The sequence below is a fragment of the Balaenoptera musculus genome, chromosome 9 (assembly GCF_009873245.2).
Source record: "Balaenoptera musculus isolate JJ_BM4_2016_0621 chromosome 9, mBalMus1.pri.v3, whole genome shotgun sequence".
Classification (NCBI taxonomy): Eukaryota; Metazoa; Chordata; class Mammalia; order Artiodactyla; family Balaenopteridae; genus Balaenoptera; species Balaenoptera musculus.
The window spans coordinates 50,038,164-50,063,749 of NC_045793.1; the positions used below are offsets into that span (position 1 = coordinate 50,038,164).

The 25,586-nt window shown below is 51.1% G+C and overlaps 3 protein-coding genes across 5 annotated transcripts; all 3 read left to right on the forward strand.

The window, feature by feature from the left end:
- The first annotated feature begins 179 nt into the window (after positions 1 to 179).
- On the forward strand, positions 180 to 7,472 carry HOXA6 (homeobox A6). 3 transcript variants are annotated; one of them, XM_036863724.1, is made up of 4 exons: positions 180 to 391; positions 469 to 556; positions 5,545 to 5,659; positions 7,028 to 7,472. In XM_036863724.1, the coding sequence occupies exons 1-4, from the start codon at positions 201 to 203 to the stop codon at positions 7,285 to 7,287; spliced, it is 654 nt and encodes a 217-aa protein (XP_036719619.1). In that variant the 5' UTR covers positions 180 to 200; the 3' UTR covers positions 7,288 to 7,472. The 3 variants fall into 3 exon arrangements, with proteins under 3 accessions (XP_036719619.1, XP_036719617.1, XP_036719618.1); XM_036863722.1 differs by lacking the exon at positions 180 to 391 and having other exon boundaries at positions 554 to 2,540; positions 2,915 to 5,659; XM_036863723.1 differs by lacking the exon at positions 180 to 391 and having other exon boundaries at positions 554 to 2,540; positions 4,274 to 5,659.
- HOXA5 (homeobox A5) lies at positions 489 to 11,903 on the forward strand. The gene is made up of 3 exons (XM_036863715.1): positions 489 to 556; positions 8,720 to 9,885; positions 10,873 to 11,903. The coding sequence occupies exons 2-3, from the start codon at positions 8,991 to 8,993 to the stop codon at positions 11,121 to 11,123; spliced, it is 1,146 nt and encodes a 381-aa protein (XP_036719610.1). The 5' UTR covers positions 489 to 556; positions 8,720 to 8,990; the 3' UTR covers positions 11,124 to 11,903.
- A 10,294-nt stretch (positions 11,904 to 22,197) lies between these two features.
- On the forward strand, positions 22,198 to 24,493 carry HOXA4 (homeobox A4). The gene is made up of 2 exons (XM_036863719.1): positions 22,198 to 22,882; positions 23,436 to 24,493. The coding sequence occupies exons 1-2, from the start codon at positions 22,255 to 22,257 to the stop codon at positions 23,786 to 23,788; spliced, it is 981 nt and encodes a 326-aa protein (XP_036719614.1). The 5' UTR covers positions 22,198 to 22,254; the 3' UTR covers positions 23,789 to 24,493.
- The last annotated feature ends 1,093 nt before the right edge of the window (positions 24,494 to 25,586 follow it).

Consider the following 25,586-nt stretch of genomic DNA (forward strand, 5'->3'; position numbering starts at 1 on the left):
ATAAACCCCGGCCCAACTGGGTCTGTAAAACCTGCGGCCCCAAGTCGGGGCGGCCTCGGTGGTAAGATGGCGCCGGTGTAAGAGCTGCCTCCTCTTAGTGATGGGGAAAGGGTCATAAATCCGTTGTTGTTTATGAAAATTTACAACTTTGCAATACAACTTTATGAGTTGTTCGGCCCTTCCATTGGCCGCTGTCGGTCATGTGGATGGGAACCGTGAACATGAACTTTTTTATAATTTCCCTTGCGAGAATAGAGCCGCATTCTTTTGCTCCGCTCCGTCCTGCCTGCTTCGGCGCTCTGCCTTCCAGCCCGGCTCGGCTGTGCTTTGTCCGGCGATGGCGAGCGAGACGAGGCCCCGGCCTGGCCCGGCCCGGCCGCTCCCGCTGGAGGTGGGGCTCGTCCAGTTCCCGACGCCGCTGAGGCCGCTTTGCAACTCGCAACCTGGCTAATTTCCTGCGTCCTCTAGCACCAGGAAGGAGGACAATTCGTCTCCCCGGGCTGCCCAAGCGACAGCTGTCAGAGGGGCAGGAGCTTCTGGGAACCGCCATCTGAAGGTGAGACATGTGGGGAGACAGGAGCAAAGGTTGTGAGACGGTAGCCGGCGCCGGCGGCAGTGGGAGAGGGCACCCAGGGCGGCTCTGAAGAGGGGCAGACTCACCCTCACCCACCCACTCACCCGTTCACACACGCGCCCCCATCGCACACTACAGCCCGCACTCGCCAACACACACACACACACACACATTCACACACACCCTCCCTCCCTCTCCTCTTTCGGGCTCACCGTGGCAGTGAATGCCTGCTTTCCTTCTGTGGCACAGCGCCCTGGCACGGGGCAGGAACACTGAGCTCTTCTTTCTCCACTTCCCCGGCGACCTCGCAGAGCCCAAAAGGAAGTGGCCCTGCACCCTGCGTTCCCTGCCAGCCTCCCGGGTTTGGATTTTTTTTTTTTTATGACCCAATTGGCAGGATTGAATCCCCCAATAACTGGAGACAGTTCCCGACCTGGGAAGGTGGTAAGAGGGGAGGGCAAAGTGAATTCATCGACAGGGGGTTTATCAGCATCAACACAGCACCTTCTATTCCGTGGGAACTGGTTTCTGGAGAGAAAGGTAGACTGAGGGAAAAAAACAAACAAAAACTTACTAATTCAGCCAGGGTCCTCTCCTGAGTGCCTGCTTCCCTTCACGCGGTGTTCCGATGAGAGAGGTGTCTGAAGCGCGGGGAGAGGGAATAGGTTCGTGGGTGGAATTCTGTGTTGGGGGAGAGGATGGGGTTAATTGGCTGGGTGTTGCTTGGCGGGAAGTTTCGGTGCAGAGGATGTGGTGGTGTTATTGCGAGTGGCAGGGACCCGCAGTCAAGGTTGAAGGAAGGACGAAAACCGAGTCTGGGCGATAGGGGACCTCCTCCCAGCCACAAACACCTCGGCGCAGCGGGCTGGCTGGCGACCGCGCTGCCCATCTCCGAGAGCCGGGGGAGGATTGTGCAGCCGACCGGGAGGAGGCGCGGAGGGCGCCGCGGGCGTGGGCTTGACGAAGCGCGATGGCACAGACCCAACTTGACCTGGGTGTACCTCGACCAGATTTGTCCCGGGAGCTTCCTGGGACAGCGACCAGAAATGATCCTGAGGTTCTGGGCTCGAGTTCTTTTTGTTTGCTTTTTGGTTTTGGTTGTTGTTGTTTCCACCTTAAGATGATGCCTTGGTATGCACTCTACAATTAAGAAGGGCCTGTGGACGTCGGGGACGTCCACCCGCGCTGGGGGGGTGCGCTGGGGCGGATAAAGCGGCGCATTTGCATCGCGGGGCCGTGGGCTGCCTGACTACGGCTGCCGCGAGCAGATTATTTATTGCGACCGCGCCGGGCGCTCGCTGCTGCCACGCTGTGGCCATCGCCGGAACCGACGCCAGCCGCAGCCCCGCGTCGTGCAGCCTGGCGCGACTGCTGCGCGGGCCCCTCAGAGGTTCCCAAGCAGCCCGAGGAGAGGGGGGCGAGGGAGGACCTCAGGGGCGGCCTCCCAGGGCCTGACTGGCCGGGAACCTCCCCCGCCTTGGCCACCCCTGACCGGAGCTGGACGCCCGACTAGACTCGAGTCCTGCCGCCAGCCCAGCACCATGGAGACTGGTTGCACAGGCCGCCTGGCACGTCATGGCTGCTTCTCTCCAAACTGCGCGTCCCAAGGCGCCCCGGGGGCGCACACTGGTTCGGGAAACGAGCCCGCTGTGGGATTTTGAAATCGGAGATAGCACTCGTGGTCCTGAGGCCTGCAGGCCTGGCTGGCCCTGAGGAGGATTGGCTATGGCAAGGAAGGCGGGCTTTGGCTCCAAGCGAAGGCCTGTGACAGGCAGAGGCCACACCTGTGTGCTATGGGCTCTGGCCTGGGCTAGCGATCCCGGCGGACGCAGTGGCCTTCAAGGAACCCCCCAGCAGGCCTCTCTCCAGGCCGGCGGAGGTCGAGGAGCTCAGTGGGCAGCCCCAGAAAAGGGCGAATTGTGAGGCTCTGCTCGCCATCCCGTCCCCCTCGAAGAGCAGCTGAAAGGTGAGTGGACTTTCTATGTGGCTTTGACCTAGAAAAGAGCCCTGGTGGCCATTCTCACCATCCCAGGAGAGGCTCCCTCCAGCGTCTGGGGCTTCTATTCTTGCATGAATGGCTCTCTCTCTCCATATATATACATATATACATATATATATACACACACATATATATGTATATATATATTCATACATATATATATACATATATATATATTTTTTTATATATATATGCACCTAATGCTGGTTGGAGAAATAAATTGGGCGGCTGTCAGCGTGATATGTACCAGCCTTGGCTAACACGTAGAGATTTCAGTTTAATATATTTTTTCCATCTTAGTTTCTATAGAAGCTAGAAATATACTGTTTTTTGACTCTTAGCTGAGAAATCAAATTCTTTCGTTGACTGGGACAATGATTAAATCGAGAATCCGGGTCAAACCATAACAAATACTAATAACAGTAGTAAACTGCCACCAGCCCCAACACCGTGTGGGACCTGGAGGAATGAAGCAGAAATTATGAATGTAAACATTTATCAACATCTCCAAATGATTATTTTCATCTTACATGATAATAACTTGCTTGAAATCACCATCATCTGATGGTCTTTTTAAAGAAACAACAACTCAAACATGATTTTCTTCTAACACAACTTTTTAAAAAATCCCTTTTTAATTTTTGACTCTTGAGTTTTCATTTTCACCTATCAGATCCTTTCCCTAAAGAAATTCGAGGACAATTTAAAATTATATCCTTTCCTGCCAGGCCCTTATTTATATATGCAAAGAAGAAACTTTCCCCGCTTCAATTGACTGGGTCACAGTCAGAAGGCTTCTGGGTGCAGCCCCCATTGGGTGGGCAGCAGCCGATTTCGAGGATGCACCATAGTCTCTGGGGAGGCCAATCATAGCCCAGTCCTTTCCCAATGTTTTCTCCTTGGGGGAAGTGAGGGGAGAAATCGAAAAGCAAGGAAGAGATTAAGGAAGTCGTTGCCAGATTCCTAGGGGGGCCTTGCCACACACCCCCAAGTCCTGAACCCCATCAGCCTGCATTCACCAGTTTTACAGATCTTATAAACACCCTCTGGATATTCAACCAAATCATATAAATAAATCGTTCTTCAAGCTCCACAGAACTGAGCATTTTAAAGCTAATTCAAGGGGTTTTACAAGCCTAACAAATACAGTTGTAAAAATGCCATTGAAAAGATATCACATTTACAAAATGAGATTGATCCATGTGCTATAAAAGTCAACTGTCTCAAAGGAACACCTCTCAGGCAAGAGAGCGCAGCCCAGGACAGTATTTTTCCTGTCCTGTTTGGAGAAGGCCAGGCCTGGGGCTGCAGTAAAAGCAATTCAGAGAATTTCTGGAGCTGGTGAGACAAACTGTTTCTGGTTCTGGAGCAACTGTGGGTGGCAGGTCCCCCAAAATGTCCCAGAAAAGGCAGGAAAGGGGACATCCCAGGACACTGTCCATGGACAGGCGACCCAGAAACCAAGCACATCCATCATTCCCGCGGCCTTGGGCCCGCAGAGCTGCCCTCTATGCCCAGCTGGGCCAGGGACCCTGGGTCACCAGCACCTCTGAAATGAGGACAGAGATTCCACATCTGGATCTGTCTCATCTCTGAGCTATCAGGGTGGCGGAGGGAGAGTCTGGCGAGTTGGGCTTGGGCAAGGGGAGCAGGTCCCAGGGCTGGATTCGGAGCTCAGTCTCACAACTACTCCTCTGTAGGTCCCTTTCTTGTTGAAACCAGTGGTTTCTGCCCTCTCGGTTCCTGGGTTCAGAGGCAGCAGGAGCGGGGCTCACAGCTTGTGAGGGTTGCTTTGAGGCCAGGCAATCGCTGGCCATTGGAAGGAGGCCCCTAGAGACTCAAAGGAGACGCGTTGTATGTGGGAGTAGGGGGCCGGCGGGGGAAGAGACTAGCCTCGTCCTGGTCCTGGTCAGCTCGAGGTGAGCCTTTCCCCTTGGCGGCGAGGCCCAGGCCCTTGGTGGGAGCGGGGAAGGAGAGGAGGAGGTGATGCCCCGATTCCTAAGGCGCAGGAGTGAAGAAGGCCTGGTTTCTCAGAGCCCTTCTCCAGCTCCGGAGCCCGCACCCACGCGTAGGGGAGTGCAGGGGGAGGGGCAAACTCAGGTCCCTGCCGGGAGGGCAGGCCGGCCCGGAGCAAAGACATCCTCGTCACCGCCCCTCCCTGAGCGAGGCTGTCAGGTTTCCTGTTTGGAGAGAAAACCCAGCAAAATCCAACAAGGCAAAAGGGTGGGGTGGGGTGGGGGGGTGATAGAAAGAGCGGGCCTGGCCAGGTCTTTGCATCAGCCCGGACGCGGGTGCCCCTACCCCGGCCCGAGCCGCACGCCCCTGCCCAGGCCTCGCCCGCCACCGGCTTTCGGGAAGAGAGCCGGGCCGGCTGGCTGTGCGCGCCCATTAATCTGCCGGGCGGGCGGCGGCGGGCGGGCGGGCTGGGGGCTGTTTGTAACTTTGCTGCCTCGGTCGCCGCGGTCCCCGGGGAGCGGGCTCCGGCGCTCGCTCCCATTGGCCGCCGCCGCGTCAGCTGGTGCGATTTGCTGCTGTCGCTTTTGGCGTTCGGCCATCCAGAAACAAACCAGTTCGATGACTACTAATAGTTATAGCCAGATATACTAATACACAACAAATCACAGTCCTGCAGAGGGGCGCGCAAATGAGTTCCTATTTTGTGAATCCCACTTTCCCCGGGAGCCTGCCCAGCGGCCAGGACTCCTTCTTGGGCCAGCTGCCCCTCTACCCGGCCGGCTATGACGCGCTGAGGCCCTTCCCAGCCTCGTACGGGGCGTCGAGCCTCCCGGACAAGACGTACACCTCACCTTGTTTCTACCAACAGTCCAACTCGGTCCTGGCCTGCAACCGGGCGTCCTACGAGTACGGGGCCTCATGTTTCTATTCTGATAAGGACCTCAGTGGCGCCTCGCCCTCGGGCAGTGGCAAGCAAAGGGGCCCCGGGGACTACCTGCACTTTTCTCCCGAGCAGCAGTACAAACCCGACAGCAGCAGCGTGCCGGGCAAAGCCCTCCATGACGAAGGCACCGACCGGAAGTACACGAGTCCTGTTTACCCCTGGATGCAGCGGATGAACTCCTGCGCGGGTAAGGTGTTTCCCTGCAGCCCCTCAAGAGAGTGGAGGGAGAGGGGGAAGGAGGCAGGGAAAGAAGGAAGGAAGGAGGAGACAGAGAGAGTAGAAAGAGGAAATAGAAAGAAAGGAGGAAAGAATGAACAAAGTTTCTTTGGGTTTTTTAAAAAAATAAAAAATCCAACCCATTCCCAATGGGACAATCAAGCTGTGGCAGCATGAAGGCAGGGCACTAGTGTCCATGTAAGGTGACAACTTAGGGAGCGTGTGGGGGGGTCACTGCCATGCTATGTGAGACCCAGTGACAGGGGCAACCTGAAGAGAGAGTAAGGCTGGATGGGAGAGAGCGCCTGCCCACACTGCACCCTGGTAACACCCTGCTCAGATCCCCAAGCCGTGATGGCCTTCTGCACCCATCCTGAGAACTCCCCTTTCCCTCCCAACCCCCTCACCTTTCTGCCCTTCAGAAACCCATCTAGATAAAGGCCCTCATTTGGCCCCTTGCAGTGTCTCCCCAAAGCCTTGGAGGGCCACATCCCCAGCCTCAGGATTTTTCCTCTCTCTCCTCCCTCCCCTCCTCCCCCTTCCACTCAACTGTTCACTCACAGCCAACTTCTGCCTCCTTCTGAGGCCCTGCCTGTGTCTCATACACCCAGCTTTGGGGGAGCCCCCCACCCATGGGTTCCTTTGGCACCAGAACAGATAGCCCATCACAGTCCTACATTCCAGAAACCCCAGATGGCCCATAGTTCCATCTCTTTGCTCCTGGTTTCCAAAAAAATCTACAGGGAATCCTTGGAGAAGGACAGAGGCTAATGCGGATTTTTTAACTTAACAGTCTTTTGCTTTAAAATCCACTTGTGTTTTCAAGAGCTCTGCGTTTCTCAGAAGGGCCATACAATTGGAAGGCATTTGCAAAGATTTGAGAGGGCTCACCATTTAAAAATTTTTTAAAAAGCATGTTGTGTCCTGACATGGCTGACCAAAGTAACATCTTCACAGAGGTCCGTGTGTGAATTTGGAGTGTCTACCCTACTCACAGGGTTCCATACCCACCATTCCCAGACACACACACTGTACTCCCACAAAACAGGCTTAGGTACCCCGATTTAAGAATGCTGTTCTATTCTTTTGCTTGTAATTTTTTTTACAGAGCAGATTTTTCAAAAACAATAATTTCCCACCCCAAGTCGTTTTAGGTGGAACACGTCTCGCTTGGTATGAAATAATCTTCTCCCATCCAGCCCGCTTTCGGTCCCAGACATAGTGGGAGAGGCGGGTGGTTTCCAGCCCCGACGCCGGGGCGTGGGGCCTGGGGCGCGGGGCTGACTGGTCAGGCTGCCCGGATCCTGGCTTACCGGCGCCCGGCCATTTCTGCCCGCAGGTGCTGTGTACGGGAGTCACGGGCGCCGAGGCCGCCAGACCTACACGCGCTACCAGACGCTGGAGCTGGAGAAGGAGTTCCACTTCAACCGCTACCTGACGCGGCGCCGCCGCATCGAGATCGCCAACGCGCTCTGCCTCACCGAGCGCCAGATCAAGATCTGGTTCCAGAACCGCCGCATGAAGTGGAAAAAGGAAAATAAACTCATCAATTCCACACAACCCAGCGGGGAGGACGCTGAGGCAAAAGCGGGCGAGTAGACGCCTGGGCAGGGACCAGGCCCGCGCCGCAACCTCCCTCAGCTTGCCCCCTCGCCTTCTCCTACTCCCCAACTTTTCTTCCCTGCTGCTCCCATCCGGGGGGCTTTCGCAGCTTCAGGGGGAGCCCGGCGCTTTGCAAACGTCTGAGCATTTATTTCTTACAAGAAAAAAAAAAAAAAAAAAAACAACCTCACACACAGCCAATCCCAGCAGTAGAGCGAGGCGCACTGCACACGCAATCCCGCTCTCCAAGCCTGCCCAAGCCCGCTCCGGGTCTCAGGGCGCGCCCCAATCGGTCCCCAGCTCTTGTGTTAGCGCCTCTGCACGCCCCTGAGCTCGGGTCCGGGGTTGCTGGAGAGGAAAGAGCCGGGGGCCGAGCCCCCTTTGGTGTCTGGGCGTTTCCGCCTCGGTTCCTCATCACCAAGTCCCGGAGGGCATCACCAAATCAACTCCGGCCACTGGGAAGAGGGAGCCTAAATTCTGGGGCCCCAGCTCTGCCGAGGCCTCCCAGGCCGCCCCTAGAAAGGAAGAAGCGCGAGGAACAAAGGGGGCCCGAGAGAGCCTTGTCTCTCGGCCCGGCGCGCAACCGTCCTTGGAAGAGAAGCAGCCTCAGCACAGCCGAGCCAACCTGGGCGCGGGTGGAATTTTACAGCCCTGGGAACGACTGGGCTCCCCGAGCTCCGGATTCCGGCTCCCCGCCTCCAACAGGGCTGGCGCTACCACTACAACAGCTTTCAGGACCTAAGGAGGCGGCCCAGGGCTATGGGAGCGGCAAGAGTCCTGGTTTCCAAATGTGCCAGGGGCGCCTGAGACGCCTGGCCTCTCCAGCGGGGACACCTTCCCCCACACCCAACTTTAGGCTATATTTGTGATTTACTTTCGTCTTTCAGAACCCAGGAAGATAACTACGGAGGTACTAGGCACTGCCACAAAATGCTTTCATTAGCGTCCTCATTTTACTTCTGGAGGTCTAAGCAAGACCCTAATAACTCGGCCCACGAATCCCCAGGCCCCAAGCAGCTTCTGTGGCTGCGGGGAGCTTGGGCCCACTCGCTGGGTTCACCGAGAACCCTCCGACTTGGGGCCCGGTTGGCTCGAGGAAAGTGACCCGGTGGTGAAGACTCTCCAGGCTGGATACTTATAGCAAATCAAATAGCAAACTAATGACACGAAAACCATATTTACACGAAAGAAAAATCGACTCCGGCTATAAAAGTGTATGGAATTTGACCTCGCCTCGGAGAAACGCTACACAAAAGCTATCTTTAATAGACGCGTGTCATTTAAGAGCGGCAGGGACACCGTCCCTCATGCGCTCGCAAAAACAGAGCCGTAATTGTAGCTGCTGCTGCGGGTAGGATTTATTTCTCCAATTGGCTAAATGGCCTCCTCCCCCTTCCCCGAAGGTGATATCTGTATTTTCAAATTTCAGAGCTGCCGGCACGACGGTCAGAACCGACCCCAACCTCGACACAAAAATAAGAGGGGCTGCACAGCAGGGAAATAAAGTTGTTGTAAATAAAATCCAAGTCACCATCTCCCTTCAGTCCTCTGCATCCTCGCCGGGCACGCGATCGGCAGCTGACGGCCTCACAATTGGTACATCCTAATGGAACTGCGAGGGAAATGCAATAATTTTGCCATAATGGGCTGTAACCTCAATTCGACCCCGGCCCTTGCAGCCCCGGGTCGGAAGCGGAGGGATGCGCCCTGCCTCCAGCGGGTGGCGCTCGAGTCCGACTGAACGACGGCGGCGAGTGGCGGGCACGCGCCTGGGGCGCGCGCGCCACTCCTCTCGCCTCCACCCAACTCCCCCATTAGTGCCCGAGTTTACCTCTAGAGGTCATCAGGCAGGATTTACGACTGGACAACAAAAGCACGTGATTCGAAGTCGTACCCCATATTTGGGTGCCTACGTAGGAGGGAACCAAGTACATGTCCCAGTCATTTCCATAATTCATCATAAATTGTGCAAGGGTGCTATAGACGCACAAACGACCGCGAGCCACAAATCAAGCACACATATCAAAAAACAAATGAGCTCTTATTTTGTAAACTCATTTTGCGGTCGCTATCCAAATGGCCCGGACTACCAGTTGCATAATTATGGAGATCATAGTTCCGTGAGCGAGCAATTCAGGGACTCGGCGAGCATGCACTCCGGCAGGTACGGCTACGGCTACAATGGCATGGATCTCAGCGTCGGCCGCTCGGGCTCCGGCCACTTTGGCTCCGGGGAACGCGCCCGCAGCTACGCGGCCAGCGCCAGCGCGGCGCCCGCCGAGCCCAGGTACAGCCAGCCTGCCACGTCCACGCACTCGCCTCCGCCCGACCCGCTGCCCTGCTCCGCCGTGGCCCCCTCGCCCGGCAGCGACAGCCACCACGGCGGGAAAAACTCCCTGGGCAACTCCAGCGGCGCCTCGGCCAACACCGGCAGCACCCACATCAGCAGCAGAGAGGGGGTTGGCACGGCGTCCGGAGCCGAGGAGGACGCCCCCGCCAGCAGCGAGCAGGCTAGCGCGCAGAGCGAGCCGAGCCCGGCGCCGCCCGCCCAACCCCAGATCTACCCCTGGATGCGCAAGCTGCACATAAGTCATGGTAAAGCCACTCTTTTCCGAAATCCACGCGGCCGCGGGGGCGCGGCTCTCGGTCCCCCCTCTCTCCTTTACTGCCCTCTCTCTCCCCGTCTCTGTCCTGGTTTCGCCTCTCCCAGCCCTGTGGAGCCTCTCCCCGCCGTTCTCCTTCCCCTGCCTTCCTTCTTCCTCCTTCTCTTTTCTGCAGCGCCCAGCGCTCACAAATGCGGGGAAAGGGGCCGCTGGCCAGCCAAGTTTAGACGTTGAAAGGGGGGGAAAGGGGAAAAAAAACCATATCCAACCCCAGCGCCTCGGAACGCGCTCATGGGTCAGGCCAGCCGAGCAGGGCGCAGAGAGGTAGAGGATGGCAGTAGGGGCCGTGAATCGGGCTTGTCAGGACGGATAATTTATGAGGAGGGCTACGCTGGGGAAACAGCGTTACTAATTAGAGTCCCCGAAAAGGGACTTGGTGGGGGGAATAATCGAGGCGAGAGCCGGCGGGATTCTGAAGTTTGGGGGCAGGAGGGAGAGCAGGAAAGGAAAGGAAAGGGAAGAAAAAGAAAGCAGGCGCCCCAAGCGTGCAGGCTGGAACAGGAGGCGGCTCGCGGGGCTGGAACTTTAAGGGAGGGTGACCTGGAGGCCACTTGGGAGCACAGAAAAGGGCCTTGCTTTGGTGGGTTTCTGAGTGGTGGGCAGCCTGAGAGGGCTGTGCCCCGCCTCAGGGCGCCAGGGGCAGGGCCAGAGGGCAAGAGTGGGGCGAGGGAAAGCCGGGCGATCCTCCGGGACGCGGCTCCAGCCTCGCATGGGCCGATTGTTCCCAGAGTCCAAATCGTATTGTTTTCTCTCTAGAAAGGAAGAGGGAAGGAAATTCGGGAGGGGTGGGCGGGCGAGCGAGGAGGGAGACTTGTTGAGCTTTTCTCCCCTGTTTAGGACCCTGGCTGGTCCAGCTGGCGGACTTTGGTAGCCAGAGGCTCAGGAGTGGGTGGCTAAACCGCTGACTTTTCTGTTGCAGACAACATAGGCGGCCCGGAAGGCAAAAGGGCCCGAACGGCCTACACGCGCTACCAGACCCTGGAGCTGGAGAAGGAGTTCCACTTCAACCGCTACCTGACCCGCCGAAGAAGGATTGAAATAGCACATGCTCTTTGCCTCTCCGAGAGACAAATTAAAATCTGGTTCCAAAACCGGAGAATGAAATGGAAAAAAGATAATAAGCTGAAAAGCATGAGCATGGCGGCGGCGGGAGGGGCCTTCCGCCCCTGAGTATTTGAGCGTTTAAAGTACTGAGCAGTATTAGCCGGATCCCGCGTAGTGTCAGTACTAAGGTGACTTTCTGAAACTCCCTTGTGTTCCTTCTGTGAAGAAGCCCTGTTCTCGTTGCCCTAATTCATCTTTTAATCATGAGCCTGTTTATTGCCATTATAGCGCCTGTATAAGTAGATCTGCTTTCTCTTCATTTCTTTGTCCTGAATGGCTTTGTCTTGAAAAAAAAATAGATGTTTTAACTTATTTATATGAAGCAAGCTGTGTTACTTGAAGTAACTATAACAAAAATAGAAAAGAGAAAAAAAAACAAAAAAGTCCCCCTTCGACCTCGTTTAGTGCCAATGTTGTGTGTTGCACTCCAGTTGTTTAACTGTGCATGTGAGTGGAAGTGTTCCTGTCTCAATAGCTCCAAGCTGTTAAAGATATTTTTATTCAAACTACCTATATTCCTTGTGTAATTAATGCTGTTGTAGAGGTGACTTGATGAGACACAACTTAACTTGTTCGACGTGTAGTGACTAGTGACTCTGTGATGAAAACTGTGACTCTGAGCGGTGTGTCCCTGCGTGCCTTTGTAGGACCCTTTGCACGAACTCTGGAAGTGGCTATTATAAGCGCAGCTTCAGTGATGTATGTTTTTGTGAACAAAGTTACAAATATTGTCCAAGTCTGGCTGTTTAAGCAAACTGTGATCAGCTTTTTTTTTTTTTTTTTTGTATTTGTTTTTAAGGAAAAAATACTGACTGGAAACAAAAAATAAACTTTCTATTGTAAGTTTTCTTGGTCTGGTTTGTGCCAAATAGCAAGTGGCTCTTTTTGCTCTTCTGTCTGTCTGTCCAGTGCTGGGAGGCAGTGAGTCTGAGGCTACCTGAGCAGTCTGCCTGTGCAAGGGGACCTCAGACCAACACCCTGACCCGTGGCCTCCCTAACTGACCCATCAGAGAGTTCAGGGCAGAAGGTGGAAAAGCTTTAGGTGGTTGCAAAGCCTGAGTCTAACCTGCCTATCTCTGAGGAAACCAGGTTAACTTGCTGGGTACAAAAAAGAGAGGAAGAGAGAGAAAGGAGAAAAAGCCCAGAGCTTTGTTAGCGGCCCTCGGGGGCCCACACAGATGCCGCCTCTCTCCTAAGGCCATCCTAGGCCTCCACTTGCTGAAGAGGCTGCTATGTCAAGTTGTGGCCCCCAGACCCTTTGCCCCTAACCCAGCCAGGCACCCTTTCCCACTCCTCGCCCTCCTGAACCCAGTTGGCTTCTTTTGCTACAATTAATTTGCTACAAATGGAAGGTACTTACCCCATCCTAGCTCGATTGGGAAACTCCTCAGAGCAGCTAAAGCGCAACTAGAGATTTGCACATTTACCGACTGCTTACACTGATGCCGTCTTTCCTTTTAAAAGTTATAAAACAGTAAACTTTATAAGCCCCAGTTCCGGCTATATGACATTTGGGTGCCAAATGAATAGGGTTTTGTCTATGAATTAGATCGTAAAATCATCCATAGCACAGACAGATCGGCTCACTGGCTATAAAACGTCACGTGGGGCCATTAAAGTAAGTTTTATGGTTTTGGGGAGTTGACATCCAACATTATATACCACATAACATATAATCTCACTGACGCTGGACTCCATTTGACTCTTTTGCAGGCTACGTGTGCCACCTGGTCATGCAAATTGTCAATTTTAGGTCCAGAAGTGTCCAGACCACAAGTTTCTCAAAACTCTCTGAAAAAATGGCTCCCTCCGAGTTAAGGTAAGCTCGCCCCCTTGAGCGCTTTCAAGTTTATTTGTACTCTGAAAACTTTCTTTCTGGATCTTTCTCTCTTTCTCTTTCTGGTTCAATAACTCTGAGGTTGCCTCGGAATTCCAAAGGGGAGAGCAAACTTTCCCTCTGCCCAAATTAGGAGCGCGAGGAGCCAGCTTTCGGAGGCACCACGGTGCAGAGCGCCTGTGGCCGCGCCGCATCCCTGGGCCTAACTTTAATTGCTGCACCAGCGCGGATGTTAATGACTTCCGCTGCTCTCGCCGGCGTGCAAAAAGATGATTTTTGTGTGCGAGTGGGCCTGCGTGCGGAGACCGGCCAGGGCCGACCCCCATCCCGGGGCTGGAGGGCCGAGCTCTGCTGGGTCTGCGGAGCCCTGGGTGGGAGCTGGGAGCCGGGGGGGGCGCCGGCCGCGGGCGCTGAGGCCGCGCTGCGCTGGGGCGCGCTGGGGAGTTTGAAAGAAAGGCCCGGGCAGGACCGAGGCGGACGCTGGCGGGATTTCTGACGGGGCTGTGGCAATACGTCTCCGCGGGCCGGGGTCATTTGGCAGCACTGAACCGAGGTGGCGGCCTTCGGGGCCGGGTCGCAGGCTGGCTCGGGAGAGCCCGAGGGTGCAGAGGCCGGCCGGGCGCGGGCGGCACCTCTAGGCTGGGTCCCTGGGTCGCCAGGCCGAGCCCAGGCCGCTGGCGCCCGCGGGATGCTGGGGACCGCGTGTCCCCACCTTGCGGGGGAGGGCTCAGCACCCCCTCCCCCGCACCAGGGACCAGGCCCTGAACCTTGTTTGCCTGCACGTTCTTTTTATTTCGGTGGGACTGTTCTCACCAGCCTGTGAGTCTGAAGCAATAAACTTTATGGCCGGATTTAACTTTAGTCTTTGAATCCCCAAGCTAAATGAAAGGCGTTACAGTGCTTTCTTTTCTTCTGCCTTGCCTTTCTTATTCTTTCCTTTTCCTCTCTTCTTTTGTAGAATTTAAAATCTATGCACAGGACCCTCAAAAGGCAACTTAGGCATCTCCCTAGATAGCACTAAAGATTAATTTATTCCCCCTCAGTATACAGGCAAACTCTGTCTTCCAAACTGTGCCCTAAAGTTTGGGGGGAAATCGAGGTGTCTTCAATGTCCAACTTAAAAGTCCCCAGAACCATTAGGTTGTTTCTCCTCACACATCATAAAGGGTAGTTTAGGGAAGAAATTGGTCGTTTGTCTGTAGGAGATTTCCGCCTTTCTTTTGTTAGTTGCTCTTTCTGTTTGATCCCAGGAAATTTACATAATTTATGATTTCCAAAACAGTCCCCAGTATTGCACCAATGGGTGAGATAGATTTTTCCTAGGTACAATTCCACCTTGGTCTCAGCCACCCTTTCTGGCCCCAGCCCTCTACATTCTTCAGTGGCAAAGCCATGACTGGGGACACTGTGGCCTGCCCTGGGGTCTTTCTCTGAATGGGTACCCACAAGGGATCTAGCAGATTTCCCCCATCCTGTATTAAGAACTAAGCCAAATCCTCCAACTCAGAAATGAAACAAAAAAATGAGATCTTCTGTCTCCAAATGCTTTTCTCCTTAGAAGCTAGCTAGGTGGATCTCTGCAAGTGCTAATTGGTAAAGATATTTAGTAAGTCCTTAAAGTGAAAACATTTAAAGTGTAGAGTTGGAATTTCCACAGACTTTATTGTGCAGAGGCCACTTACACTCAACATAAGTCCAACAGATGTCCCCAAAGTCAGAGGTTCAGAAAGCAAAACCTGGGAAGTTTTTTGAAAAATCGAAACCCTCCCACAAGTCCCACTCCTCTTGAATAGTGGCAAGGCAAATCCCTGAGGTCGTTTTGTGTAACCTGTTAAAGTGAGCATTTTCTGAGAGCAGTTCAGCACTCAGGAAGATGTGTCTGCACCTTAGTGGGAACCAGAATATAAACTTTATTTGGGTTCTCTTTTATTATTTTATATGTCTGTGAGAATTCTGGAGTCTTTCTTCTGCTGCTCTGAGTTTCAGATTCTTTACTGGAAAATACTAGGTTAAGGTTTTATTTTAGTTATTCATTTGGTGATCTTGATTGAGTGATTTCTTGGTGACTAAAATTAGCGGCAGAAAAAAAGAGTGATAGAGCTGCTGGCAGGTTCATTTGAGTAACATGCCTGGAAGAAGTGTCCACACCACCTCTGTGGTCACGTCCCACTCTGGGTATGGGAATGGGCAGAAAGTTTCTTGGACCAGCATCACACAATATGGGGGAATCTTTCCCAAGCATTAAAAAAATTACAGGCTATAAATATTGTCAGCTTGCTTATTTCTGTCTGTTGTAATCATCATAAAACTTCAGAGTTTAAGACGGCAGGCCAACTCACATGTGGTTAAATGACTTTAAAATACAGCATCCAGTCAGACCTATGTGAGCGTTATTGTAGGAATTTTTTTCTTTCTTCCTATTTTCATAGGAAGCATAGTAAGGAGGATGGCTGGTTATCTGCTCATTTTGTAAATAAGTTATTTTTTTCTCATGCATTCTTTTGGGTTGCTTTTGCAGAGGAACTTACTTAGGAAAAAAATCTCTGTCACTAAGGGCTTTATGAAGACATCTAGCCTCAGCTGGTGGCAGAAGTGTTTGTCTGTGCTCCTAGCTTTGTAAAAGAAGGCATCCGAAACGTGCCAGGCCCCGTTTGTTTCTACAAGCTGAAGAGACAATATTTCCTGAACTATAAATATAATAGGAAGCTTCTGGTCACACTTACTTAGGGGTTTGTTAGGGTTTCCATGCTCTAATTTCACAACGTTATGCCAAGATTCCTTTTTTCCCCCCTGTTCTTTCCCCCACTTCATTGTTGGCAGCTCTGGAAGAGCAAGACAGAATTTTCTACCAGAAACGGAGTCATGTTCGTTTGTTGAGATGTGAAGAGTATTATATCCAAACAACTAGTGAGGGGAGAGCAAATTACATCCTGAAAGATAGGCTATTAAAGAGGAAAACAATCCTTTTAGCTTGAAAGATGCCCTGCAAATCCTCTCCCCCACCTTCGCTCTGGAGTCTGTCCGAGGTTTGCCCACTATGGAGAGTGCAGAACGTTGTGGGCGCCATCCCTTTGGTTTCTAAGGCAGAATTTCTTTCTAGACAATGACAAAACTATAAATGGGGCTTCCAGACAGGGCTGAGGGGGTCTGCCTAGGCTCCCACCCACATAGGAGAGGGGAGCCACAGTCCTAGCCATTCTAAACCCCAGAACCGAAAGATCTGCCTAGGACTGTTTATTTGGTATTTTTTTGCAAAGAAAGCTGCCTTTCTCCCACTAGTTCTCTTCCCCACAAACCGGTCTTTTCAATAATAATATTTGTTATGAAGGTTATTGGGTAATTATTGCGATTTTGTGAAGCAGCCCTTGCTGGAGGTGAAGTCTGTCATCGCCTAACAAATGACGCCCGTGCAGTTCACTGCCGGGTTAAGTAAATGCAGAGAAGATAAATCTGCACACCCTAGGAATCGCCAGCAGAGCACGCTTTAGTACAAGTTCACAGTCAACTCTCCTGCCTGGGCCAGCTTTCCCAACAATTAGGGCTGCGTCTTTATTTTTAAATAAAGGAAAAGTCTCCCGCTTCCATTGCCTGCTTTCTCCCCGTCTTTTTTTTTTCTTTCGCTTTTCATGAGGTTCCCCTCGCAAAAGCCTCCTACTCCAAATTTTCCTTGTAAACGTAATGATGAGTGATTTTAAAATAATCTCATTCCTATTTAAGTGATGACAAAAGGAGGTAGGAGGCTGATTTGACAGGAAATACAGTCACAAACACATAAAAATATCCAATTCACCCTCTTACTCCAAAAGGCAGTGGCAGAAGCAGGGCATCCCTGAGCTCCTGGGGTGGGGGGCTTCCCCTTGAAAGAAGAGGCACAGCTTTGTGTATCTTTGTGGTTGTAACTGCAGGTCAAAAAGTTGAGGGTCAAAAGTTTACGTTGTGCAGCGCTCTTCGTCATCTGCCCAGACAGAGTTTGATGTCAATGTTAGAGTTGCGATCTTGACTATCAGCACAAAAGATAAAATGGCTCAGAGTGACGCGTGTATCACGGTATGGACTCCAGGTGAACCCTAGTGGTTGAATGACCTCAATTATGAAGGAAAGGATAGAAAAATTCCTCTTTTCAAGACTAATACATGCTGTATTTCATCTTGAATTATCGCTCCCATTCTAAGGGAATAGCAGCAGGTAAATAGGCATAGATTATTGAAACACCAACACCCTAGATGCTGGAGAACCAGGAGTCTGTTTGTGGGTTTGTCACAAAATAAAAAAGCTCAAACTCATCAGTGGACCTTTAAGAAATAATGTAGCAAGTTGCCAATGTTCCATCATACCTTCAAAGGAAAGAGATCGGGCAGGAAACTTCCTTTATTTGAAAACTGTGATTTTGATTGGCCAGTTTTTTTCCTTTTTAGTACCTATAATGATCCCTAAAGTGTGTGAGAACAAGGGCAAACACAGGCACTTCTTGCAAAATGTATCCTTTGCAATTTTCAAGGACAGAATGCTTTTTCTGAAACTGCCACCCACTAAATGCAAAGAGCTGGGAAGGGGAGAAAAGAAGTGGAAACCCTCCCAAAAGGAGCAGGATTCCTCCACCCTCTCCACCAGTGAGAAAATGCTTATTGGTACCAGGAAAATATTGCTGTTGTTGAAAGTTTTTCATTATGTTTATTGTGAACCCTACACTGAATGTAAGAGAAATGCTACAATCTATGGGTGAATAAACTGTAAAGAATATGCCGTTTGAGCAGGAAGGTAGAATCCACAAATGCCAGACCTCTTCTCAAGACCACCGTGACAGACTTCTATTCTCCAGAAAATACTCTTTAAAAATACATTTGGAATGAAAGCCAAGGAGAGGGGAAGCAAGCTAAGGAGGGAGGGCGGGAGAGTAGAAAAGAAAGGGAATAGTGTGTGAGGGAAGCCTACTGGAACCATGCCTTGTGTGTGCGCTGCAACTGGAGAGCTAAACAATATTTTATTTTTCATGCACCTATATTAACATTAAGTGTTGGTGCCATTAGCATCTATTTTCTGGGGGACATATTTTCCTTTTCTGTGTATTGATCTTCAAGTAATTCGTGTAGGGAAACAGAGAAGAGAAAGATGACATTTTTTTCCTAGGTTTTTCTTTTAACTTTAGAGATAAGCTAATTCAACTACTCAAAATGTAGACCCTTGCAGGGACATTTAAGATCATCCCACTATAGTCTACTTGATTAGATTTGCTGGTGCCAGGTATGTTCAGGGGTAAAAGCAAATATTTCCCAAACACTGCCTTTGTGGAAGTAGTCAGGTTGCTTCCACTGTGCAATGTGTAAAGTTTTCACTCTGGCCAAGAGCTTGAAGCCAAATGGGGGTGTGCCAGATGAGAACAGAGGAAAAGGAACAACTGTGGTGACTGCTGTTACAGCAGCGAACACTTCACCACATCTGGGCCAGTGAAATGGAGAAAACGGAACCCCCCCCATTACTCACCAAGACAATTATGTGTCTCTTTGAGAAAACCCTGTTATTGTGTTATTGGTTAAAAACGCGCCACACCTTAGGAACATGTCAGCTTCAATAATCACAGACACCTCTTAGCTAGTTTTTCAACTCAAAGAAAATGTACCTGCAGAAGTTATTGATTTTAGAGTGCTTACTTTCTTTATTTGGAAGATTTTAATCTTTAGGCCTTTCACACAATCCTGGTTAAAATTCATGTCTAATCTGGATATGAATTTCATATTCCTTATGCCTGGGTTGTGTTCATTAGTATAAACTACTATAAGGAAATTACCCCCAAACAATTAATTGGTCAAATGGCTGATAAAGTATTGCTTCTCTAAAATCCTATGCCGACTGTAGGTGGGGGAAGCCCTCAGATGCCACCATCAGGCATTTTGAAATTCAGTCCTTCTCCTGTGCCCTCCAGAGACGTGCTTCAGACAGCGAACAGTCAGTCTGGGGGACTCTCGCTCTAGAGAACAAAGGACAAATACAGTCAATACATTCCATAACGTTTACATTTCCTTTGCTCCCCCCGCCTTGGTTTTCCCTGAGAAGGAGTGACCTGGGCAAAGCACCCCGCTCTCTAAAAGACACTGTATAGACCTTTTAGAAGCGCAAAGTCCAAGGCCGAGGTGAACTTCAGGTCAGCGCGTCTAACAAATATGAAAATGTCGGCTGGTGAAGGGCGCGCCTTGTGATTTAACAAAGACTGTCAATGTGTAAGATTAATAAGAAACAAAATGCACACGGTGTCACTGTTCGGTCACTTTGAAACTTGGGACAGGGCTGTATTCAAGAGGGAAGGCTGTTCCAAATATATTCAAAATGATTCAAATCAGATTCAAACTAGGCTGCAAAACACTGCCCCCCTCTCGCCCTCCCTCTCCCTTGGACTCCCTTCACTCTCCTTCTCCATCTGGGACTCGAGGACGTGATGAAAAGTTATTTCACTTAATGGGACTTTAAGAAAGCTTTTGTTGGGAATATATGTTATCCCTGCACGTGGAAATGAGCAAATGTGCTTACCAGTTTCCCAAGAAAAGGATAACGCTTTCACCCTGCTTGGGACTGGAGCCAGTTGGCGTGTGGAGATTAGCACACCCCCTCTCTGCTCGATTTCAGGGCATCCCATCTTTTTTCGGGCAAGATGCTGCTGGTAAACCTCAGTTTATTTATTAATTGAGTTAGTTTCTTCCTGGCTTTACTTTGGTGTCTTGGATCGCATATGAAGGCAAGAGTTTTTTTGTTTTGTTTTTTAAAAGATTATTTGATTCAATGGAATGATGCTATGGCTTGCAAAGAGAGATTGTGGAAGGATCAGAAAAGGTACTGAGATTGTTTATTACAGCCATAAATCTTGCAGTAAAATGTCAAAATGTCGGTGTGTGAGATAACACTTGGTGGTCCTGGCTCCGTTTGTGTTTATGATACGAACCACAAAGACAAGTTACAGGCCTTGGGGGGATTCTGTGTAAGCCCATCTTCCTAAAGTAATAGAACCACATGAAACACAGGCGCAGTTAACTCGTTTAGGTTAACCATATACAAAACAGTGCCTGAGCCTCGTTAATACTTTAAAATAGAAACTCGGTAGAAGGTTCTGAGGCTAAACAACATGAATTTTGTGTTTTAGTGTCTGTAAATAATATTGAACAGACATGGTTAAGACCTTAGTCTGATGACACGAGGAGGGAGGCAAAATTTCCTTGTCATGTTTTTTCTTCCCAGAAGCTTAGCCCAGTTTTGCTAATTACTTTATGTATGTACATATTATTCATGTTATATAGTACATATATGTATATATTATTTTTTCTTGCTGTAGAGAGATATTGGTTTAAGCAGCTATATCACAGGCTAGAGAGTCTAGAGAGGATGTCTAAAGATTTACACTCAGCGTTGATTTCTGTCTGTGGCTTAGATTTCATTTTTTAAAATTTTCAGGGTGTGCCATGTCAATGGACAGCACTCTTCACAGACACACATCCAATGTGGAAAACCTCTTTGTACCACTTCAGGGTGATTGCAGTTAGAAAGCTAACATGATCCCTTTTTTAACCTCTTTTCCTAAATTAGTTTAAAGATTAGTCACATATAATGGGCTTTATGTGGCTAAGCATTAAATGACTATCCATCAAATGGATATATTCCAGCATTTAGTAACTCATATGAGTAACCGATATAAATGAAGATAGAATTCACATTCCTTTTGAAGTGTCTCCAGGCTTAGGCTATGACTTTCCTTGCCTGCGTTCCAGACTCAGTTGTGAGAAGGCAGTTTATATTGCTCTTTGAAAAACCAACTAAGGTGCACCAGCTGAAAAATCCTTGCTTTACATGCCAATATGAAAGTGTTTTTAGAATGGTGACTACGCTAGTTAAATGCACTGCTTTAATCTAGGCTGAAAAGTAGAGGATCTAGGTGTGTCTGTCACTCAGAAAAGGAAAGGGAAAGTACACACAACGAGTAAGGCATCAGTATTTACTTCGGAGATCAACATTACGTGGAATTAATAAGTAATTTATTTGTTAATAATGGCATAATTAGTTTACCCATCAAATTTCAATTACCAAATGGCAGACAACAGTCCTCTCTCCCCACTTTCCAGAGCTACTGACACCATTAATATGCTAATTTTCAGCAATCCAGAAATTATAGACCGTCCTTAAATATAACTTTAGCCTCAGATACAGCCTGGAAAAGCAACAGCTAAAAGACAAAACAAAATTCTTAGCGGGAAAAGACTCGTCGGCACAGTGCCTATGCTATCCTTAGCTTGTTTTTGTTTGGGGATTTTTCTGCAGTAGGAAGTTGTTGGTCTCAACGCTCGATTTTGTGGCGGCATCATCGCTTCTATCCATCGCCACCCTTGGGCCACTTTCTCACAATCGCATCTACTACATTCGAGCATGTTTCATTCTGAATTGACACCTCCATCAAATGAGATGCTATTAGGAAGGTTCTGTTTGCTTTTTTTTAAGGTAAAAAACCAAATAGCTTCTGCTTCTAAAAGAAAGAAAAAAGGAAAAGTGCTCATCCGGTTGTATTGGAATAGCCTTGCTTTACATCCAGGGGCCGATTTCTCTCAGCTGCTCACCCACCCACCCTTTTCGGTTCCTGCCTGGCTTCTCAAACTGGGGACGTTGGGCGCGGACGCGGCGAGCATGATGTGCGGAAGGGAATCAGTTGGTGAGAAAACCGGTGTTAGCCTCATTCGTTTTATTCCCCGGCCAGGATAAAAAACGGAATACCCCCTTGGTCCCGACGCCATTCCCTCCCCCAGGCGGCCTCGAACCCTTGAGGACGCCAGGCCAAGCTAGGCTGGGCCCCGAGGTCAGCGCTGGGCCGCGGCCGCCTGTCTGCCCCGAGGCCTAGGCCAGAGTAGGGTACGCATAGGGCTCGGTCTGGGCATCCGAGAGGACCAGAAGACTGCGGGCCCTGAACTCCCAGCGGAACTCAAAGTTGGGGGGTTGGACGCCCAAAGCTCCAGCTCCCTCCCTCCTCCTGGAGCCGGACAGCAGCATCCATCACCCGCCCGCGCGCTTCCTGATCCGGGTCCGCGCGCGCGGCGCGCACATTGGCGGGGGCAGGTCACGTGGCGGTACTGGGCGGGGCGCGCGCGGGGCCGAGACCGAGGACGCACACGCGCGCGCGCGGGCGAGCCGCGGGGGAGGAGCGGCGCGAACTTTGGTGGCGTCGGCGGCGGAGGGAGGGGGGAGGGGGAGGGGTGGGCGCTTGACAGCGGGGGAGGGGAAAGGAGTGGAGGAAAGGGGGGATGGGAAGCGAGGCAGGAGGGGGAGGGGCCTCGGCGAGCCCAGAAAAACGACAACGCGAGAAAAATTAGTATTTTTGCACTTCACAAATTAATGACCATGAGCTCGTTTTTGATAAACTCCAACTACATCGAGCCCAAGTTCCCTCCCTTCGAGGAGTACGCGCAGCACAGCGGCCCCGGCGGCAGAGACGGCGGCCCTGGCGGGGGCCCGGGCTACCAGCAGCCCCCAGTGCCCGCGGCCCAGCACCTGCCGCAGCAGCAGCCCCAGCTCCCCCACGCGGGCGGCAGCCGAGAGCCCCCAGCCTCCTACTACGCGCCGCGGGCCGCCCGCGAGGCCTCCTATCCCGCAGCCGCGCTTTACCCCGCGCACGGTGCCGCAGACACCGCCTACCCCTATGGCTACCGCGGGAGCGCTAGCCCCGGGCGGCCGCCGCAGCCCGAGCAGCCCCCGGCGCACGCCAAGGGTCCCGCGCACGGCTTGCACGCGAGCCATGTCATGCCGCCCGGGCGGCAGCCCCTGCCGCCGCCTGCCCCGCAGCATCGTGCGGCTGCCTCCGCGCCCCCGCGGCGCTTCGAGGCGGCTCCCGCCACCCCGGGCGTCCCGGCAGGGGGCAGCGCCCCCGCGTGCCCGCTGCTCCTGGGCGACAAGAGCCCGCTGGGCCTGAAGGGCAAGGAGCCCGTGGTGTACCCCTGGATGAAGAAGATCCATGTCAGCGCCGGTACGTGGCGCCGCTGGGGAGGCGCGGGAGGGTGGGCTGGGGCCGAGCCCGGGTTCCAGGGTCGGGGCGGGGGTCGTGGGGAGAGGCCGAGGGGTAGGGGGCCTCGGGAGGGGAGCCCCTAGCTGGCTCAAGCTACAGTGGGATGTGGGTGTGTGCGCGCCAGCCAGCCGCCTGATCCCAACGTGAGAATCCTTTTGTACCCGGGGTCCCTTTATCGGGAGATTTACGAGACGCCAAACTGTTAGGGCAGTAATTATAGCCCCCATAAATTTAATTGCCCTGGCAGAGGCTTCAGGCCATGTGTCTTTGAAGCTTTTCTTCAGCCCCAATGCCCAGCACTATTCTTTATGGCTCTCGGGTGTTTCCCGTTGTCAATAGCCTGTGAAACATTTTCTTTGCCGTTTTATGTATCTTGCGTGAACTTGGTGTCAGGTTATTATATAATGATGATGTCCAATTGCTCTTCCCCCACCCCACCTTCTCTCTCCTCCTCCTTTCCCTCTCTTCCACTCCCTCCTCCTTGGCTTTCTCCTTCGGGGTTATGGGCTTTCAGTCAACCCCAGTTATAATGGAGGGGAGCCCAAACGCTCCCGAACCGCCTACACCCGGCAGCAGGTCTTGGAGCTGGAGAAGGAGTTCCACTTTAACCGCTACCTGACCCGGCGTCGCCGCATCGAGATTGCCCACACGCTCTGCTTGTCCGAGCGCCAGGTCAAGATCTGGTTTCAGAACCGAAGGATGAAGTGGAAGAAAGATCACAAACTGCCCAACACTAAGATGCGATCCTCTAACTCGGCCTCGGCCTCAGCAGGCCCACCGGGGAAACCACAAACTCAGAGCCCACACCTGAACCCGCATCCTCACCCCAACCAGGGCGCCTCCACGCCCGTTCCCTCGTCCATATAATCTTGCAGAGCTCTAGACCATTTCTTTCCCTCACATGCTTTTCTTTCCTCTTCTGCCCCTTTCCCATCCACCCCTCCCCATCTGGACTACAACAGACCCCAAAACAAAACTCAGCTTGGTGAAAAGGATAATAAAAAGAGAAGACATTATCCGGGTAAGAGTGTGAGCTGGTTGCCACCCAAGGGAGGACAATGGCCAAGATGCTGGCTGGTGGAACAACTTGCTGGCCTGAACAAGGCTGCCAGGTTTGGGTACCTGAGAAGAACCACTTGGCATCAAATACTTTTGAGATGGCTAAAGTCAGTCGCACAACCCATGCTGACTGGGGACATGTACATGTATATTTGTTGCAAGCAGAAGAAATCAGACCCTTTTCCTATCTTCCTTATTTCCCCTTCCCTCATTAAGGCAGCTCATACAAGCTTGTACCGAACTGAATAAATGAGTAGACATTGTGGACGTCACAAGATTATTTAATTCTCAAAATATACAGACCTTGATGGTAGATGTGATACATGTTAGTTTCCTTTTCTTTCATTTATTTAAAATATTGTTGTGGAGATATTGTTGTCTTATTCTGAGGCACAATCTTGGGTGAGGGGGAGTGCATTTAGACCCATGTGCAACTCTACAAATTGTGGTGTGGCTCTATAGAAAGACATGTGCTAAGAATAAACTCCGTTTAAAAAACAAAGTTCTGAGACATATTTGTGTGTTTCCTACTTTTAATTTTAAAAAAATATTCTCTCAATTGAAATGGTTGACCTTGCATGTAAAAATCCTGTAGATGGCTTGAGTTGCATTCACTTGGACTGACTGCCCACATAATTTGTTCAACTTGAGCTGAACTCTTGTCAAGTTTGACCCACTGTGGGAAAAGTTCCAAAGAGCAGGAAGGCTCTTGAGCTTTGAGAGGGCTCCTCTTCCCAAACTTGGCCAGGCTTTCAGGCTTCAAGTCTCTGTAAGGCATAGAAACGTGTCCTTCTCTGCAATGAAAGGTGAAACTGCGCAGTGCTGTGGGCCCAGGAGTTTCTGCAGCTGTTCTATATGCTGAACTCTGAGCACACTTGGAAAGAAGTGGTCTCTTTGGTATTTATTGCACCTTCACGCTTAATCTGTCTGTTTCCCTGGAGATAAAAACTAGTTTGTGCAAAGAGTTGAGATTGCTTTTTGTTTCTTGGCTGTTTTTAAGGTTCTCTTCTTCACTAACTACAGCTTGGGATTTTTGTTTGTTTCTTTTTCTTTCTTTTTTTTTTTTTTGAAGCAAGAGCTTTCAAAATAAACTGAATTTTCCCAGTACACCCTCCAGAGTTTCTTCTGAGGAAAGAAAAAGCATAATGATACCTTAAGCAAGGTAGACCTGGGAGTATTAAGTGCTGGAAGAAAGCCAATCTCTGAACTAGGGTCACCTTCCTCAAATGCTCCCAGATCTTTCTGCCCAACCTAGAGATCTACATTCAAAAGGTTGAAGTCAAACCCCACTTCTCAATCTTCATAGCCCTAGTATTTGTTTACTGATTTACAAATTAGTAAAGAGGATTTAGACTTGGTTGTCACCGAAGGGAGTTCTCTGCAACAAGATTCAGAAAACCAACAGCCACTAGCCCCAGAATATTAGAACTGTCACCTGGCCTTGAATGAGTGTAGTTTTTAGTTCATGTAACAATTTTAGCAGAGATGGGAGGGGGGAACTCACCTACCTCTGCAGTATCAGAGGGTTTTTAAACACATTTTCCCATCAGAGGCTAACCACCCTTAGCCAGTGGTCAGTGCTGTTACCCCTTTCGCCTCGGCTGCT